This window comes from Elephas maximus, chromosome 8, assembly GCF_024166365.1.
Source record: "Elephas maximus indicus isolate mEleMax1 chromosome 8, mEleMax1 primary haplotype, whole genome shotgun sequence".
Lineage (NCBI taxonomy): Eukaryota > Metazoa > Chordata > Mammalia > Proboscidea > Elephantidae > Elephas > Elephas maximus.
In genome coordinates, this window is record NC_064826.1 from 53,260,150 (window position 1) to 53,277,587 (window position 17,438).

At 37.7% G+C, this 17,438-nt stretch overlaps 1 protein-coding gene across 2 annotated transcripts in view; it reads right to left on the reverse strand.

Moving 5' to 3' along the window:
* SEMA3E (semaphorin 3E) overlaps nucleotides 1-17,438 on the reverse strand; it is a 279,353-nt gene that overhangs the window by 73,543 nt on the left and 188,372 nt on the right. For both annotated transcript variants that reach the window (XM_049893056.1, XM_049893057.1), the window contains exon 4: nucleotides 14,629-14,748. In XM_049893056.1, the coding sequence (XP_049749013.1) occupies nucleotides 14,629-14,748 (120 nt within the window). The remainder of the gene's footprint in view (nucleotides 1-14,628; nucleotides 14,749-17,438) is intronic.

The following is a 17,438-nucleotide window of genomic DNA, read 5'->3' on the forward strand; positions in this document are numbered from 1 at the left end:
TTTATGTATACTATCAAATATTTAACCGAAGACTAGGTAGTTATTTAGACATTTACACATGGCAGGAAAAGAACCATCTTGACTGGGAGTTTGCTTTAGTTCTGGTTTTTCTCTTCTGCACTCTTTTGCTGTCCACCTTCTCTGGGTTTGACTGCTTTCCCTGTTATTCTGACCACACAGAATGGAGCGAGAATCAAAATTCTTTTCTGAGGACAAAGATGCTTTTTATAAAAACCATGAATATCTACTTTTCATGGGAAGGAAGTCATAGTCCCTTTTTAGTATGCAGACAGCCTTAGGAATAATTCCTCAGTTCTGAATCTCTTGTTCCCTTTCACTTGAACACATTTGAAAGCTCCTGAATCCTATGAGTGTTTCTATTACTGAGTCACACATGATCACAAAGGATCACAGTCCTGTGTGGAGATGAAAGAATTGCTGGTAAATGAAAAAATAAATCCACCATCTGCACAGTAAGAACTGGACAGCTGCAAGGGAAAGAGTGCTTTCTTTAACAGCTGATCTGTCGTTCGGCCCTGGCTGGAACCATACAGCTCTTGGAGTTAATAGTTTCAACAAACGAAATTTTGGAGAATAGGGTTAACGGGAAACGTTTTTTCATAGTTATCACAGGAATCTAGGTTAAGGGCCTCCTGGCTTTTTCTTAGGGACAGAGGAAATATGTATATGAGAAAACGTGCATATCCATATTTTAGTATTTTCTACCTACCTATCTATCTATCATCTATCTATCTGTCTGTCTGTCTGTCTATCTATCTATCTATCTGGTAAGAGAAACTATTATTCCAAAATTATTTTCAATGCTAACAGCTAATAACCCTTTCTGATTTTATGATTCCCAGGACATAGTCTGGAGCATAGGTGGCGCAGTGGTTAAGACTTCAGCTGCTAAACAAAAGATCAGCAGTTCGAATCCACCAGCTGCTTCTTGGAAACACTGTGGAGCAGTTCTACTCTGTCCTATATATACGATTGCTGTGAGTCAGAATCGACTTGATGGCAATAGGTTTTTGTATTTTTTAAGGACATAGTCTAAGCCATTATATACTTGAAATGGGAACCCCTGCTCCATGAATTCATCTTTAGTGTGAGAGGATAATTTCCACCTTTCTTCTTGTTTCTGGTTCCTTTCTTTACCAAACCACAAAAATTAGCCTTTAAACTATAGAAGCAAAAGGGACACAATAAATATCCTTAGCATGTTTTATTTTCTTGTATAATTATTTGGGAGTCTGTTGCTCTAGAAATATAAAAGGTATATATATATATATATATACCCCAGATGTAATAATATAGTAATTGGAAATATAATAAATTTAGAAACGGGTAACCAGCATGTTTCACTAGGACCACATGTTCAGTAGTAACAGAATGCAGAGTAAACACAGCACCTAACATGTACCCCACGTGACATCATTCTTCATCATGCCAGTATTGAGGACCTACTATATCCACAGCATGGTGCTAGGCACTGAAAATGATAATATCAATTCATCTCTGCAGAGCACTTTACAAAACACAAACTGCTTTTATCTAAATGTTCTCCTTTAATACTTACGACAAATCTTTAGGTATTTAAATCCACAAAGATATCCTACAGAATATCGCAGGACAGGAATTGTGTCTTCTGTGGAGCAAGATAGGGAATCACAAATAGTATAATGAGTGCCTCAATGTGAAAAGTCCTATAAAGAGGTACAATCTGTTCAGAGAACGAGAAGATCAAAATGTAATTCTAGCCCTGGGGTTGGGGTGGTCAGGATTGGGAGAGAGAAAGTGGTGATATTGTGGAATTTTTTCCCCTGAAGAAACAAAATATAAACTGATTAAGATTTAATATCATGAACACTCTGTCTCAGGCATTCTGCTAGGAACATTGCTTATTCGTTAATTTCATTGTTACTACAAATTTATGAGGGATATTTTTGCCCTTATTTTACAAAAAAAAAGATTCAAAGGCTCAGGGATATTAAGTAACTCATCCAAAATCACATAGCTAGTAACAGGCATACTTATTGTATTCCAAAGTCACTTAACCACTATACTATAATGGGAAGGCATTCCAGATTAGAAAAAGAAAAAAATCCATTCAAGGCTTAGATGAAGAAGTGGATGGGAAAGTAGCAAGTAGCCCTGATTCCCTATCACCAAACATGTACAGAAAATTTAATAAGAGGGAAAGAGAGAAGGCAGTCCTAAGTGCCAGACTGTGAAAGGCACTGACCACCCATGATAAGGCATTTGTACTTCTTTCATGTGGTATGTGCAATGGTAAATCATGAACACTTTTGAAGGGACTGATTCCTGAGCAAGGTTAATTTTAATTATTTATTTATTTTATTGTACTTTAGATACAAACTTGTTTCTCATTAAACAGTACACATATTGTTTTGTGACACTGGTTAACAAGCCCATGACATGTCAGCACTCTGCCTTCTCAACCTTGGATTCCCTACTACCAGCTTTTCTGTCCCCTCCTGCCTTCAGTCCTTGCCCCTGGGCTGGTGTGCTCCTTTAGTCTTGTTTTGTTTTACGGGCCTCCAATCTTTGGGTGAAGGTGACCCTCAGGAGTGACCTCATTACTGACCTGAAAGGGTGTCTGGGGGCCATACTCTCAGGGTTTTTCCAGTCTCTGTCAGGCCAGCAAGTCTGGTCTTTCTTTCTGAGTTAGAATTTTGTTCTACGTTTTTCTCCAGCACTGTCTGGGATCCTCTATTGTGATTCCTGTCAGAGCAGTAGGTGGGGGTAGCCAAGCACCATCTAGTTGTACTGGACTCAGTCTGGTGGAGGCAGCGGTAGATGCGGCCCATTAGTCCTTTGGACTAATCTTTCCCTTCCTTGGCAAGGTTAATTTGACAGCAAAGTTGTAGCTAAATACAAAAGCAAGTGAAACTGTAAGGAAGCTAGTGGAAGCATACCAAAAAGAAAAAAGACAAACCAATTGCCCTCCAGTGGATTCCAACTCACAGAGACCCTATAGGAAAGAACAGAACTGCCCCATTGAGTTTCTAAGGAGCGCTGGTGAATTTGAGTGGCTGACCTTTAGGTTAGCAGCCATAGCTCTTAACCACTACACCACCAGGGCATAGTCAGGGGTAATAAGAAGAAAAAAAAAAAATTTTTTTTTTTTTTTAATAAGAGACCTGGCAAAAGGGAGAGAAAGTGGATGGATTGGAAAGACAGTTCAAAGATACAGCTGAAAGGATTTTACTACTGATTCAAAGCAGGACAAACCAAAGCTGTAGGCACATACACAGAGAAAGTCACATGCACAGAGGATGTGAGGAGACTCTGCCTGAAAAGGCCTCCCTCTGCAGGAATCTAGCACAGTTCCCTATCAGGTGTGGGCGGGGGTTGCTTATTAGACTGCCAGGTCCAAGGCACCCAAGGAATGTGTGAGCACAGAGCTGAAGAGAGGTTTCGGGGAGCAGCAATCTTGACTGGTTGGGGCATAACCACACTGTCTGAAGCTCCATGCTACTTCTGCCCCCGTTGAGAGCTGTGGCCAAATGCTGGAGAAGGCTGTGTTCAGCAGGCGCCTAACGTTGGAGAAAACCACAGGAGCTGAGTATTAATGATAAAAGTGCACTCTCCAGGAGCTTGGTAATGAGCCCGTTTTTACTGGAATGTCTCTCAGCACCATCTACTGATAAAGCTTAACATCAAGCTGGCTTACAGACAACTGATTAGGGACTTTAGTTCAACCAGTTTTCATCCAGCAGATGCTGACTCATAGAGACCCCAGGTGTGTCTGTGTTGAACAGTGCTCCATAGGATTTTTAATGGCTTCAGAATTAGATTGCCAGGCTTTTCTTCTGAGGCATCTCTGGGTGGACTGGAACCTGAACCTTTTGGTTACCAGTGAGCATGTTTACCATTTACACCACACAGGACTCCAAGACTTTAGTTATATCTGCAAAATCCTTTCCCTTTTGCCACATAATCTAATCTGATCACAGGAGTGTCCCATTATCTTTGCCGTATTTTACCAGTGAGATGTAATTGGCAGGTTCCACCACACTCAAGGGGAGATAATTATACAAGGGTGTGAAACCTGTCATAAGCAGCATTATTTCTAATCACCAAAAAACTGAAATGACCCATATGTCGATCAACGGATGAGTGGATAAACAAATTGTGATATATCCATGTACTAGATTACTTCTGATCAATAAAAAGAGCCAAAGTATTGATATACATAGTTAATTGAATTCATTTCAAATGTTTTATGCTAACTCACAGAAGCCAGTCTCAAATGTTTGCTTGCTGCATGATTCCATTTAAATGGCATTTTCAAAAAGGCAAAATTATTGGGGTGGAAAACAGGTCAACAGTTGCCAAGGATTGAAGAAGGGTGGAAGTAGAGTAACTTCAAAGAGGTTGAGTGAGAGTATTTATTTGGGTCCTGGAATTGTTTTTTATCCTGTTAGTGATGGTGGTTACCAGAATTTATGCATGTGCTAAAATGTACAGGATTGTACGCAAAGAATATAAGTGAATTATACTAGATACAAAACTAATAATAATACTGCAAAAGAAAAAGACTAACAAAAATGTATATATGTGTATATTTTTATGTTCACACCAGAAAACAAGTGTGTAAAAGTTACTGACTCCAGGCATCCACAACTGATTCTAATATTTTAAATTTTGCTATTTTCATAAACCAAAATAACTCTTTGTTATTTTGTATTTATTTGATTATAACAAGGTTTCACATTTTGTTTATTTAATAGCATATGTACTCCCTCTTTTGCAAAGTTATCCTGATATCCCCATTGTCTACTTATTAAGTTCTTGATATATTTCTTAATGCTTTATAGGGGCTCTTCAAATTTAGGATATCAATGTTTGTCATGTATTACAAAAAATTTCCCATCCTGTTACTTGTGTTTTAGCCCTCTACTACATCTTTAAATTCTTTAAATTCAGTTTTTTTTAATTATCCTGTATAATTAAAAAATATCAATATTTTTCTTTTCCTTTTTTTTCTCATTGATTTTTTTTGCCCTTGCTAAGGAGCAGATAAATTAATCGCAAGTATGTTCTTGTAAGTCTTTTTATGTTTGACAATTTATCCGTTGGACCAATTTTGGAATTTAATTTTAAGAAGTTTACAGATAAGGAAAAACAAAACTCAAAGATGTTCAGCTACTGACCCAAGGTCACACAGATAGTGGATAGTAGAACCCAGATTTGAAATATCATTTGTTTAGTCCTAAGGACTGTACGGAAACCCTGCTGGCCTAGTGGTTAAGTGCTACCGCTGCTAACCAAGAACTCGGCAGTTCGAATCTGCCACGCGCTCCTTGGAAACTCTATTGGGCAGTTCTACTCTGTCCTGTCAGTCGCTATGAGTCAGAATCGACTGGACGGCAGTGGGTTTTGGTTTTTTTTTTTTTAACGCCTGTGCGGAAACCCTGTTGGCATAGTAGTTAAGTGCTACCGCTGCTAACCCAAAGGTCAGCAGTTTGAATCCATCAGGCACTCTTGGAAACATTATGGGCCCCTTCTACTCTGTCGTGTAGAGTTGCTACGAGTCAGAATCCACTTGACAGTAGCGGGTTTTTTTTCTTTGTTTTAAACGCCTGTACTCTTTCCACTACATTATCACACCCCTCCCTATCTTCAGTGTAGTAATAACTTAGAAAATGCCAAGAGAGTTAATTGAGGTCTAAAGAAAGATTGGCCACATATGCGTGGGTTCATTTGAATAACAGTGGTGACAACCAACATCCTATAATTGTCTGTAATGATATTCAGCTGTTTGGGAGTGGCAGCAGAGAAAGCAAAAGGTTCAATTGAAGCAGGGTAAGCAAAGTAAACATAAAAGGTCAGGTAGATAGACAAAGTGGTGTTTTGTGGATAGCACTGCAATGAGGTCTCCACTGTGTCACGAAGGGAGTAAAATCTGGAGGAGATGAAGGACTAAGAGAACAGGAAGGTGTCTATCAACAGCTGAGGACAAAGATCAGGTTTAGAGGGAGAAACAGTGGAAGGCAAGTGGAAGGCAGAGATTCAGGTGGAAGATGCCTGCTTAGACCAGTTACTACCATCATCATTATAGTCTTTATATGACACTTCACAATTCTACAAAATGCCTTAATACTGCATGTCATTTGGGAAAGCAGCATAGTATAGTAGAAAGAATTTGGCCTTGGACCATGAAACCCATGTTCTGGCACTTACTGTAGAGCATTAAAGATGCCCTTCTTCTTGCTTTCCTCTTTTCTTAAATGAGAATAATAATTTCTCCCTTGTGGAAAGTTATGACTATTAAATTGGATGAACAAAAACATCTGACAGGAGGCCTGGCTGTGGTTTGGACTCCATATGTGGCAGCTATATTTATTAAGATTATTATTATTGAAATAATGTGGTTCTTATAATAAGACTGTAGGGTAGACAATACTACCTATTTACATATAATTTAGATTTAGAAGATGTCCTCTTACCTCATTATACAAATGAGAAAATGGAGGATCAGAGAGACAAACAATCTTCCCTAGTTAAGCCAGGATGAAAATCCAGTTCGTTAATTTTACCACTACTACTCCAGAAATTAAAATGAATCAAAATATTGATCAAGCAATCAATATAGACTATAAATAAAAAAAATATAGATCAAGAAATCAGTATTGCCAGAGTCTGGCAAATGTTTCAGAGATGAGAATGTGGATGGATACATAAGAACATATGTTTCATTTTAATTTTAGAAAATGGAAGGTTGTTGCTCAAGAAGAGAAAGATGAACTTGGAAGCTTCTTCATACAAAATAAAACACAAAATAGAAAAGATATTTAGGAAGAGGGACAGAAAATCTGGCGCATACATGCTCTCCAATGGCATTGAAGATGAAGTTAGTGTAGGAAATGCTGAAGAAGATAGAGAGGTCAATAAAGAAAGGCACGGTGACCAAAGTAGTAAGTGCCCTGCCAGAGAATATTTTCCCAACAGCGGGATAGTAAAAAGGGCTCCATTCAGCCTGTGGCTCTTATGTTATTTTTTTTTTTTTTCTTCATTTTATTGTGGGAAAATGATGGTGATAAATAAAAACCAAAAAACCAAACCTGTTGCCATCAAGTCGATTCTGACACACAGCAACCCTATACGACAGGGTAGAACTGTCCCATAAGGTTTCCAAGGCTTTAATCTTTATGTAAGCAGATTGCCACATCTTTCTCCCACAGAGCACCTGGTGGTTTGAACTGCAGCCTTTTTAGTCAGCAGTCAACCACTTAACGATTGCACCATGAGGGCTCCTTGCTGCTGATATATAAAAAAAGCATGTCAAAAATCCTGTTTCCTATTCAACTCCTCCACTTTTCTCTCCCAGCTACTTCATCTATGCAAGGTCTAGATGGGTTTCCAGAGACGTATACCTACAACACTGTGGGATTTTGAAAGTTAACACATTAGAGTTTATTTACATTTAAAATACATTATAATTTCCATTTGGAAAGTAAAAACTGATAAAACCCAGTTTGTCAGCCTGAAATATGCAAGTCATTTCAATTAAGCCAACATTATAATTAGGCTACCAAATTTAACTCCATGTACATCTGTTCTATATCATTTCCATGAATTAGGAGTATAGCATGTGATTGAATTTATAACTAATTTGACTTGACTACACTAATAAAATTCAAGTTAGTGGTAAGGAGCCAATATATTACTTAATCACCTAATGTTACTCAAATTACTTAGTGAAAATATGCTTGAAAACAAAGTCTCACCAGGCTTGCATGTTTTCTCCTTATAGTCATTACATTTCAATGAATGTTGAATGTATCTTTTGAGTTATAAAATATTATTAACATTTCGAGGTATATAATTTCAAAAAAGGACCCCTTGTGGCATAGTGGTTAAGAGCTCCGCTGCTAACGAAAAGGTCAGCAGTTCAAATCCACCAGCCGCTCCTTGGAAACCCTATGGGGCAGTTTTGCTCTGTCCTATAGGGTCACTTAGTTGGAACCGACTCGACGGCACTTAACAACAAAATTTCAAAAAACTTTCCAGATACTTTCAAGAAAATATTTTAAAACTGAATCTATTTAATATTATTTCCAGTCTAAAACAGGCTAACATAGCTACTACATCTACCATTACTCAATAGCCATCATAGAAGGCAAAGAAGTCATCCAGTTGCTACAGTATTATAAACGTGAAAGTGATAATAAACTATGCGATGTTAAGTTTTTGGCTACTTTTTCTTTGTAAATGACTTATTTTAGACACTGTCCATTGCGTTAATATAGAGAATTGTGCCATCACGTCATAATTATATCTCAAAGTTAATAAAAACAGCTAATTTTTATTTTTACTTTATTACTGGGCTAAATTGTGTGTATATATGTACACATGTGCACATATACATGTGTATATATGAGTATATATATATACACACACACACATAGTATTATTGTTGCTGTTGCATGCAGTTGGATTGGTTCCTTATGGGACCAGGTCACCAGGTCTTTTTTCCAGCAGAGCTGGTGGGTACATTTGAACTGCCCGACCTTTCAGTTAGCAGCCCGGCACTTAACTATTCCACCACCAGAGCTCCTAAATATAGTATATAAAAATACAAACTATATATATATAATTTTATATTTATACAAATTATATACGTATATAAAATTCTCACTGTCAACTCTATGAAGATAATAGTATTGAAATATCTTTAATATACCCAATAAGTTAGAGCTAAAATTAAATCCCAAATATCCCTGAGTCCAGAACTTATGCCTTTAATATTTGCCATTTCTTCCTAATGAGAACTCTGTAACATCTTTTTTCTGAACTTACCTTGATTGCCAAGAAGTTCAATATTATACTCACTATTTTATTCTCCCCCCATTCCTCTTTTTCCATCACTGCTCTAGATATAATACAACTGTTCTACTATTTTCTCCCCAGTTTTGCTTTTGACCATTCTTTTAAATTTTCTATTTGTTTTAGAAGACAATATATATAATAGGATTTATCTCTTACTGAGTATTTTCTCTATGCTGAACACTGAACTGTATATTTCACATTTGTTCCTCCATAACTTCTCCAATACACCTACTTGGTAAACTTCATGCATTTCTTAAATAACAAACCCAAGGCTTTAACACAAAAGTGACTCATAAATATATGAAAAGGTACTCAACTTTGGTAGTCATCAGCAAAGTGATAATTAAAACCACAGTTTGGTATCATGACACATTCCCAAAAATGTCTGGAAAAAAGACAATACTATGTATTGTCTGTGAAATTTGGAGTAACTGGAATACTCATATTGCTGCTGGTGGGCAGGGGTGGATTATCCAATAAGCAAGGCAAAGCAAAGATGATGTGGTGAAACTCATGTGCAATTGCTCACTAGAGATTAGTAAGTAAGCACAAGTAAACCCATGCTTACCTTGCTTATTGGATAATTCGCCCTGCTGGTGGGCATGATATTGGCACAATGCCTGAAAAACTGGTAGAATTTACTAAGGCTAGTATATGTATCCTCTATAACCAAGTAATTCCACTCCTAGACTATACTAATCAGAAATATGTGCACGTGTTTACCAAAAGACATGGTCAAGAATATTCACAGCAGCACAATAACAGTACAAGAGTTAGCAACTCTGATGACCAGCAAACATAGAATTGTAAATAAATTGAGGTATACTCAACGAATATTGAGTACACCATGGACTGCCAAAAGAATGAACAAATCTGTCTAGGAAGAAGTACAGCCAGAATGCTCCTTACAAGCAAGAATGGAGAGACTACATCTCACATACTTTGAACATGTCCCTTGGAGAAGAGCATCATGCTTGGTAAAGTAGAGGGTCAGCAAAAACCCTCAACAAGATGGATTGACACATTGGCTGCAACAATGAGCTCAAGCCTAACGATGATTGTGAAGATGGTGCAGGACCGGGCAGGGTTTCCTCCTGTTATACATAGGGTCTCTATGACTTGGAACCAAGTGATGGCACCTAACAACAACAGAGAAATACTACACAGCAAGGAGAATACATAAACTACAACTACACACAATATAGATGAGTCTCACCCTATCATTGAGCAAAAGAAATTAACCAAATCAAACCAGTTGCCATCGAGTCAATTCCAACTCTTAGGGACCCTACAGGACAGGGTAGAGCTGCCCCACAAGGTTTCCAAGGAGCAGCTGGTGGATTCAAACTGTCAACTTTTTGGTTAGTAGCCATAGCTCTTAACCACTAAGGCACCAGGGCTCACAAAAAATACATGCTGTGCGATTTCATTTACATAAAAATTCTCAAAGAAGCCAAATAATCTATAGTAATAGAAGTCAGAATAGTTGTTATTTGGGTGGAGACAGTAACTGGAAAGAAGCACAGCCAAGATTCTGGGGTGCTGGTGAAGTTTTATTTCTTGATCTGGATGCAGGATACATAAGTGTGTTTAATTTGTGAAAATTCAGCATGGGTACATTTTCTTTTTAATCTACACCCTTTCCTGTATTCATTTAATAATTTAACAAGAGTCTACTTAAAGAATGCCTCTGTTCTTCACACCATGCTTTGTTTATGTTCTAGAGACCAGAAAAGCGAAGTTATGAATGTCACAAACCCATCCATTCATTTACTCATTCATTTTTTCACGGTAACTACTAGATTTTAAGTGCTTAAAAGTTTCAAGTAAACTCATAATTCTTCTAGTGCTGAGGTAACAAATGGCAACGCCCATCAGGGCCAGGTGAAGAAGACAAGCTGGCAGAGAGACTGCATGGAAGTGCACATTGTGTGAGTGATGGAAACCGCAGAATATTGTTAAGCACATGCCCTGATGATGGACTGGACAGCAACTACTTAGCACCAACTGACTCTTTTCATGTGGAGCCAATGGAAATCACAATTTACTATGTGAAACCTGCCGGTTTTTAAATGTAGGCTCTTTAAAAGAAAACAAACAAGAAACACTGTCTGTGACACACAGAGCACATCTGTGAGCTGAATCGGGCATATGGCTGCCAGTTTATAATGTCTGATCAAACTAAGGAGACCTGAATACTTGCTGGGCTACAGCCAGGAGCAGCTCATTTGCCTTTAGGTCCCCAATCACTCAAAGCACCACTGTCTTCCTACTTCTGCTGGTTCACTATAGCCTCAGGATTAACTGTTTAAAACTAAATCACTTAATTAAACACATTATCCTTTCCTGCTCTGAAATACTAGGCAGACATTTAAATGAATGTGAATAGAATTATGTCCTAACTAACATACATATATCTCTGTATATCAACATATATAGATATACAGAGATATAGATATATAAGAATGTCAGTGATACATTTTGGGTGAAAATAAACATACTCAGAACTTTACATAGAGAATTGGGTATTTTTTGTTAACACACATGCACACACAAACATGCATGCACACATGTGTTTGGAAGAATAACTATCAAACTATTAACAAAGGAGGGCCTAGGAAGAGATGGACAAAAATTGGCACCAGAGCACTTTCACTTTTTATTTTGTAGATTTCTTCTATTCTTTTTTTTTAAGCGGAAAAAAAAAAAATCTCATAGCAGAGCTCACTGTTCTCTGTGGATTAGGCCTGGTAGTTTTTAATTACTTACAGTTCTAGCCTGACAAGTCTCTCCAGCATCCTCATTCCCCAGTGGCCAACAGAAAGCTGCTCAGCAACGAAAGCATAGCCCTACTTCTCTCTGCACCTTCTCACATGGTGCTGGAGAGTGAGGTTTCTTGTAAGTGCCTCGCACGCATTGATGGTGCGAAACAATGAGGCATAAGTGAGGTTTGTCAAGGCTGTGCCATTCCGGCAGCTTTTGTATAATCATTCTCAGATAAAACTAGCACAGAAGTCCTGTTTCCCTTCCTACAGGAAATCAATTAACCAGCTTTCCCTGGGAGAATTGAAAGGAGAGAAGAGCCTGAAGGAACAACCTTCTATTCTGAGACATTTTCCTACAACCTTGGGGATTTTAAAAATCACAAAAATAACAGGCTACAAGCTCCTTGAGAAAATTTAATGTTTGTCTTTTATTGCTCAGGGATTATAACAGTGCCTTTCCTATCACCAGCACTGAAAAATATCTGTCAATTTGAAGTAAAGAAAACAGAAGAAACGAGGTAGAAGATGACTGATAACCTGGTGAACAAGATGCATAATGTTTTTCAAATATGGCTACCGCTTAAGTAATTAATAATAAATCTCGAGACAATGTGAAATGAAATTTGAAATAGCTTTCTTTACCTACTTAATTAAAAAAAAAATTGTCTTCTTTTTAAAGAACTATTGGTATATTTTCTTTATTTGATAGCTTTTGTTATTTTTTTTTTTTAAAATACAGGAAAGGGTATGGATTAAAAAAAAAAAATGTACCCATGCTGAATTTTCACAAATTAAACACACTTTTGTATCCAGCATCCAGATCAAGAAATAAAAGTTCACCAGCATCCCAGAATCTTGGCTGTGCTCCTTTCCAGTTACTGTCTCCACCCAAATAACAACTATTCTGACTTCTATTACTATAGATTATTTGGCTTCTTTGGGAATTTTTATGTAAATGAAATCCCACGGCATGTATTTTTTGTGAGCCCTGGTGCCTTAGTGGTTAAGAGCTATGGCTACTAACCAAAAAGTTGACAGTTTGAATCCACCAGCTGCTCCTTGGAAACCTTGTGGTGCAGCTCTGCCCTGTCCTGTAGGGTCCCTAAGAGTTGGAATTGACTCGATGGCAACTGGTTTGATTTGGTTAATTTCTTTTGCTCAATGATAGGGTGAGACTCATCTATATTGTGTGTAGTTGTAGTTTATGTATTCTCCTTGCTGTGTAGTATTTCTCTGTTGTTGTTAGGTGCCATCACTTGGTTCCAAGTCATAGAGACCCTATGTATAACAGGAGGAAACCCTGCCCGGTCCTGCACCATCTTCACAATCATCGTTAGGCTTGAGCTCATTGTTGCAGCCAATGTGTCAATCCATCTTGTTGAGGGTTTTTGCTGACCCTCTACTTTACCAAGCATGATGCTCTTCTCCAAGGGACATGTTCAAAGTATGTGAGATGTAGTCTCTCCATTCTTGCTTGTAAGGAGCATTCTGGCTGTACTTCTTCCTAGACAGATTTGTTCATTCTTTTGGCAGTCCATGGTGTACTCAATATTCGTTGAGTATACCTCAATTTATTTACAATTCTATGTTTGCTGGTCATCAGAGTTGCTAACTCTTGTACTGTTATTGTGCTGCTGTGAATATTCTTGACCATGTCTTTTGGTAAACACGTGCACATATTTCTGATTAGTATAGTCTAGGAGTGGAATTACTTGGTTATAGAGGATACATATACTAGCCTTAGTAAATTCTACCAGTTTTTCAGGCATTGTGCCAATATCATGCCCACCAGCAGGGCGAATTATCCAATAAGCAAGGTAAGCTTGGGTTTACTTGTGCTTACTTACTAATCTCTAGTGAGCAATTGCACATGAGTTTCACCACATTATCTTTGCTTTGCCTTGCTTATTGGATAATCCATCTCAATGGAATTTTTACTTTGTAGTATAAGCAGAAATCAAAATTTATTTAGCCAAGAAACAAATATTAATTTAGCACATGTGAGGAAAATACATCTCACAAAAATCCATATATTAACATGGATGTTTCCATCTATTTTGGATACTTGAGTATTACCACCTGAAGAGATTTTTGCAATATTCATTGAAAATAAAGGTTTAAAACTCTACAGGATTGGTGAGATAATATGTAAAACATATGACTCCATAAGACAAGAATCCTGTTATGTCTAAATAGTAATCTCTTTCTAGCACATTACAAAACATTTAACTAGAGAATATAAACAACTAGAAAAATGCAACACTACTAGTCTAAAGTTCAAATGTGAACTACCCTGATAACAACACTATCTGGGTATAGTTTTGAACATATTTTCAAAGACATCTGTACTAGCTTAAGGGGTATACGTATAACCCTTATGATTCTGAAGAAGACAATATCCAAACTCAAATAGATGAGCTGCTAGTTACTGTACTATGTGTGCAAACTACATATAGAAAATCATAGTGTATTATTGATTATCTCTGGTGCAAAACACATTTGTGTGATTAATTTAGTCCATATAGTAAAGAAACGATAGACATATGCTTTTAGAGATAAATACAGTGAGAAAATATACACTACACTGATAAAACACGGTAGCAGTCTATACTCTTATGCCCTCAAGGACCATCTGATTTTCCCACCCTTGTGCAGACAAGTTTTCCAGATGTCCCAAATATATACCTCCAAACTAATGAAAACATAAATAAGAACCCAACAGAGAGTGGTTTGATATTAAGAAATATTTGTTAAATTGACAAAATAAGTCAATAAAATTGTTCAGTGAATGAATACATAAAGAATCAATTGGTTTATAGGTGTTACAGCTGACAAGGATTGTAATGACGGTTCACAAAGATACCTTCTCTGTCTCAAGCAAACTGAATCAGGACATCACAAATACTTTCATCTTTCCTGAGAAGAAATGCCACACATTTTCTCTTAAAAACAAAGTTGCCTCAAGCATAACTTTTATTGATAGCAACGTATGGAACTGTCTTACCTCCAAGTGATATCCGACTCTGATGAAAGCACAAAGCGGGTCAAATGCTCCAGTCCCACAGGTCAGAAGATGTGTCCTATTATAGTGATGCAAAACCCGAACGTAATTTGCACATTCACTCTAAAGCAGGAAAAATGAAAGAAAGAAAGGAATTGGTTACTGTAATAAAAATATTCAGTCCTGTTTTGTTTTTTTGTTTTTCCTAACCCTAAAGGAGTAAATTAAAAAGAGGACAAGTCTAGTGGAAGAAGGGACTGGGGTGGCTCGTGCATATTTTAGCTAGCAGTAATGTATGAATTACATCTTATAATGGGAGCATAGTGTTTTTCATTTTTTCTAATACACACTTGGGGGAAAAAAAAGCACTCTTCAGAATTTTATTCAAGGGTAAAGATTTGCATGACAGTATATTCCACTGAGGAATTAAGTTATTCCCAATGCTGCTATTTTTTTTTTAAGTAAGTACAATATGAACAATGGTAAGCATCCAGTCAGAAAAAAAATAATTAGAAAAAAGCTTCAGTACCTATAAGAAAATACATGCAGACTTTTAGGGCATTACATAATTTTGACATTTGGAAAAATAAGTCATATCCTCAAAATTACAGATTCACACAAGGCATTTTAATAGACAATTTTCAAGTAAATAGATAGAAGGCAAACCAATAGAAGTAATATTTTAAAACTATTACTGTTATATTGGGGCCCTGGTGGCACAGTGGTTAAGAGCTTGGCGGCTAACCAAAGGGTCAGCAGTTTGAATCAACCAGCCGTTCCTTGGAAACCCCATGAGGCAGTTCTACTCTGTCCTATAGGGTCGCTAAGAGTCAGAATTGACTCGACAGCAAGGGGTTTGGTTTAGTTTTCTGGAATTGTTAGATTACAGTCCAAAGAACGGCAAACTTTTTCTGTAAAAGGCTGGGTAATAAAAAAAAGTTTTCTGTAAAGGATCAGATATTTGGCTTTGGGGACCATCTGGTCTCTGTCTCAACTGCTAAATTCTGCAGTTGTAGCATGAAAGTGCTCATACATAATATGTTAATGAATGTGTGTTTCTGTGTTACAATAAAACTTATTTACAAAAATAGATGGCAGGCCACATTTGGATCAAGGAGCTCTAGGTTGCTGACACTTGGACTGGACCAAAATTCTAGAGAACAGAATCTTTATTTTACACTTTTTTAAATTTCCCGGTTAATCAAACACAATACCTTATATGTACTAAATGCTTTATAGAGTTTTAATAAATCAATCATTAGGTGGGTACTATAATGAGTATGCTGAATAAAAAAAAAAGAATTTAAATTGTTTCAAGACCAACTTGGCTAAATAAATTCTAGCGAACACACTCCTAGCAAATTGTTGCTGTTAGTTGCCATCCAGCCAACTCCAACTCATAACAGCCTTATATATAACAGAACAAAACATTGCCTGGACTTGTGCCATCTTCATGATCCATTGTTCAGTCTATTGTGTAGTGCCTTCCAGCTTAGGGGCTCATCTTCCAGCAAGGTATCAAGACAATATTTTGCTGTGATCCATAAAGTTTCACAGGCTAGTTTTTGGCAGTAGATTGCCAGGCCTTTCTTCCTAGTCTGTCTTAGGCTGGAAGCCTCACTGACACCTATGCACCATGGGTGACTGTGCTGGTATCTGAAATGCCAGTGGCACAGCTTCTAGCATCATAGCAACATGAAAGCCACCATACTATGGCAAACTGACAGATGGGTGATGGCAAATTAGACATTGCTATTTCATATATTATGAGAGAAATGATCAGCCCTTTTAGTGCCAACTATTACCCTGAGACCAATGCATGCAATAATCAGTAAATATAATGTGTGTAAGGGTAGATTGTGATTTCAGCACTTTGAAGTCTCTCATACAACTGTACTAGGATGAAAAGGCCGTAGAACCACTTCACAATAAGTGATTCAGATGATAGCAGGCCCTCGGCAAAAACAGAGAGTGAGCAACTGAACTGATTATCCAGGACACCCACACTTACTTCTTCAGTTTCTCGCTCACATAGCATTTTATTCTGTGGGTGACCCACTTAGTTAATAGAATTTGATCATTCAGGCATGGTGAAAATACCCTGCTCTCCTATTGCTATAAGCACCTGCTTTGCCTCACTTGAAACACTGTCACATCTTGATGTGAGCCAATTAGACCTATTTTGGCTCACAGGAGCTCAGATTGACAAGGGCTAAGTGTGTGTTCAATTAGTCAGCATCACGCTGTGGACTCAGACAGCGAGGAATGTGTTGACTCATTCCTTGGCTTTGACCCAGTTGCTACAGGGAGTGAGGAGTTGGTGTTATGTGTGCTAGTCTTCTACATAGTCTTTTTCTTTCTTACTGGAGAAAAAGGTAAGTTCACTTGCAAAAGGAGATCTGCGTGTTTTCTCTGCAGGTGTGTGCTCTGTGATCAGCCAGCTCATCCTGGCATGGGACAGTCGGTCAGTCATCCTTCTTCTTTAACACTCACACATGTTTGAGTGTGACCTGGCATGGGACGGTGGGTCAGTCATCCTTCTTCTTCAACACTCACACATGTTTGAGTGTGTCAGGGACTGTGTCAGGGATGCTGCTGAGGTGCGCAAAGCAGGGAAGCTGTAGACAAATGGAATGTTGCTTCTCTAAGTAGCAGAGAGCCTAAAACCTTTGGAGTAAGTAAAGCATATGCACGGCCTTTGCCCACTTCTCTTAAATTTTTACTCTCTTTCTTTTTTTTCCCCCTTAATTTGTTTTGCTAGAGTTCCTGATTTGCATATCAAAGCAAAACCTCACAAAAAGCACTCGGCTTTT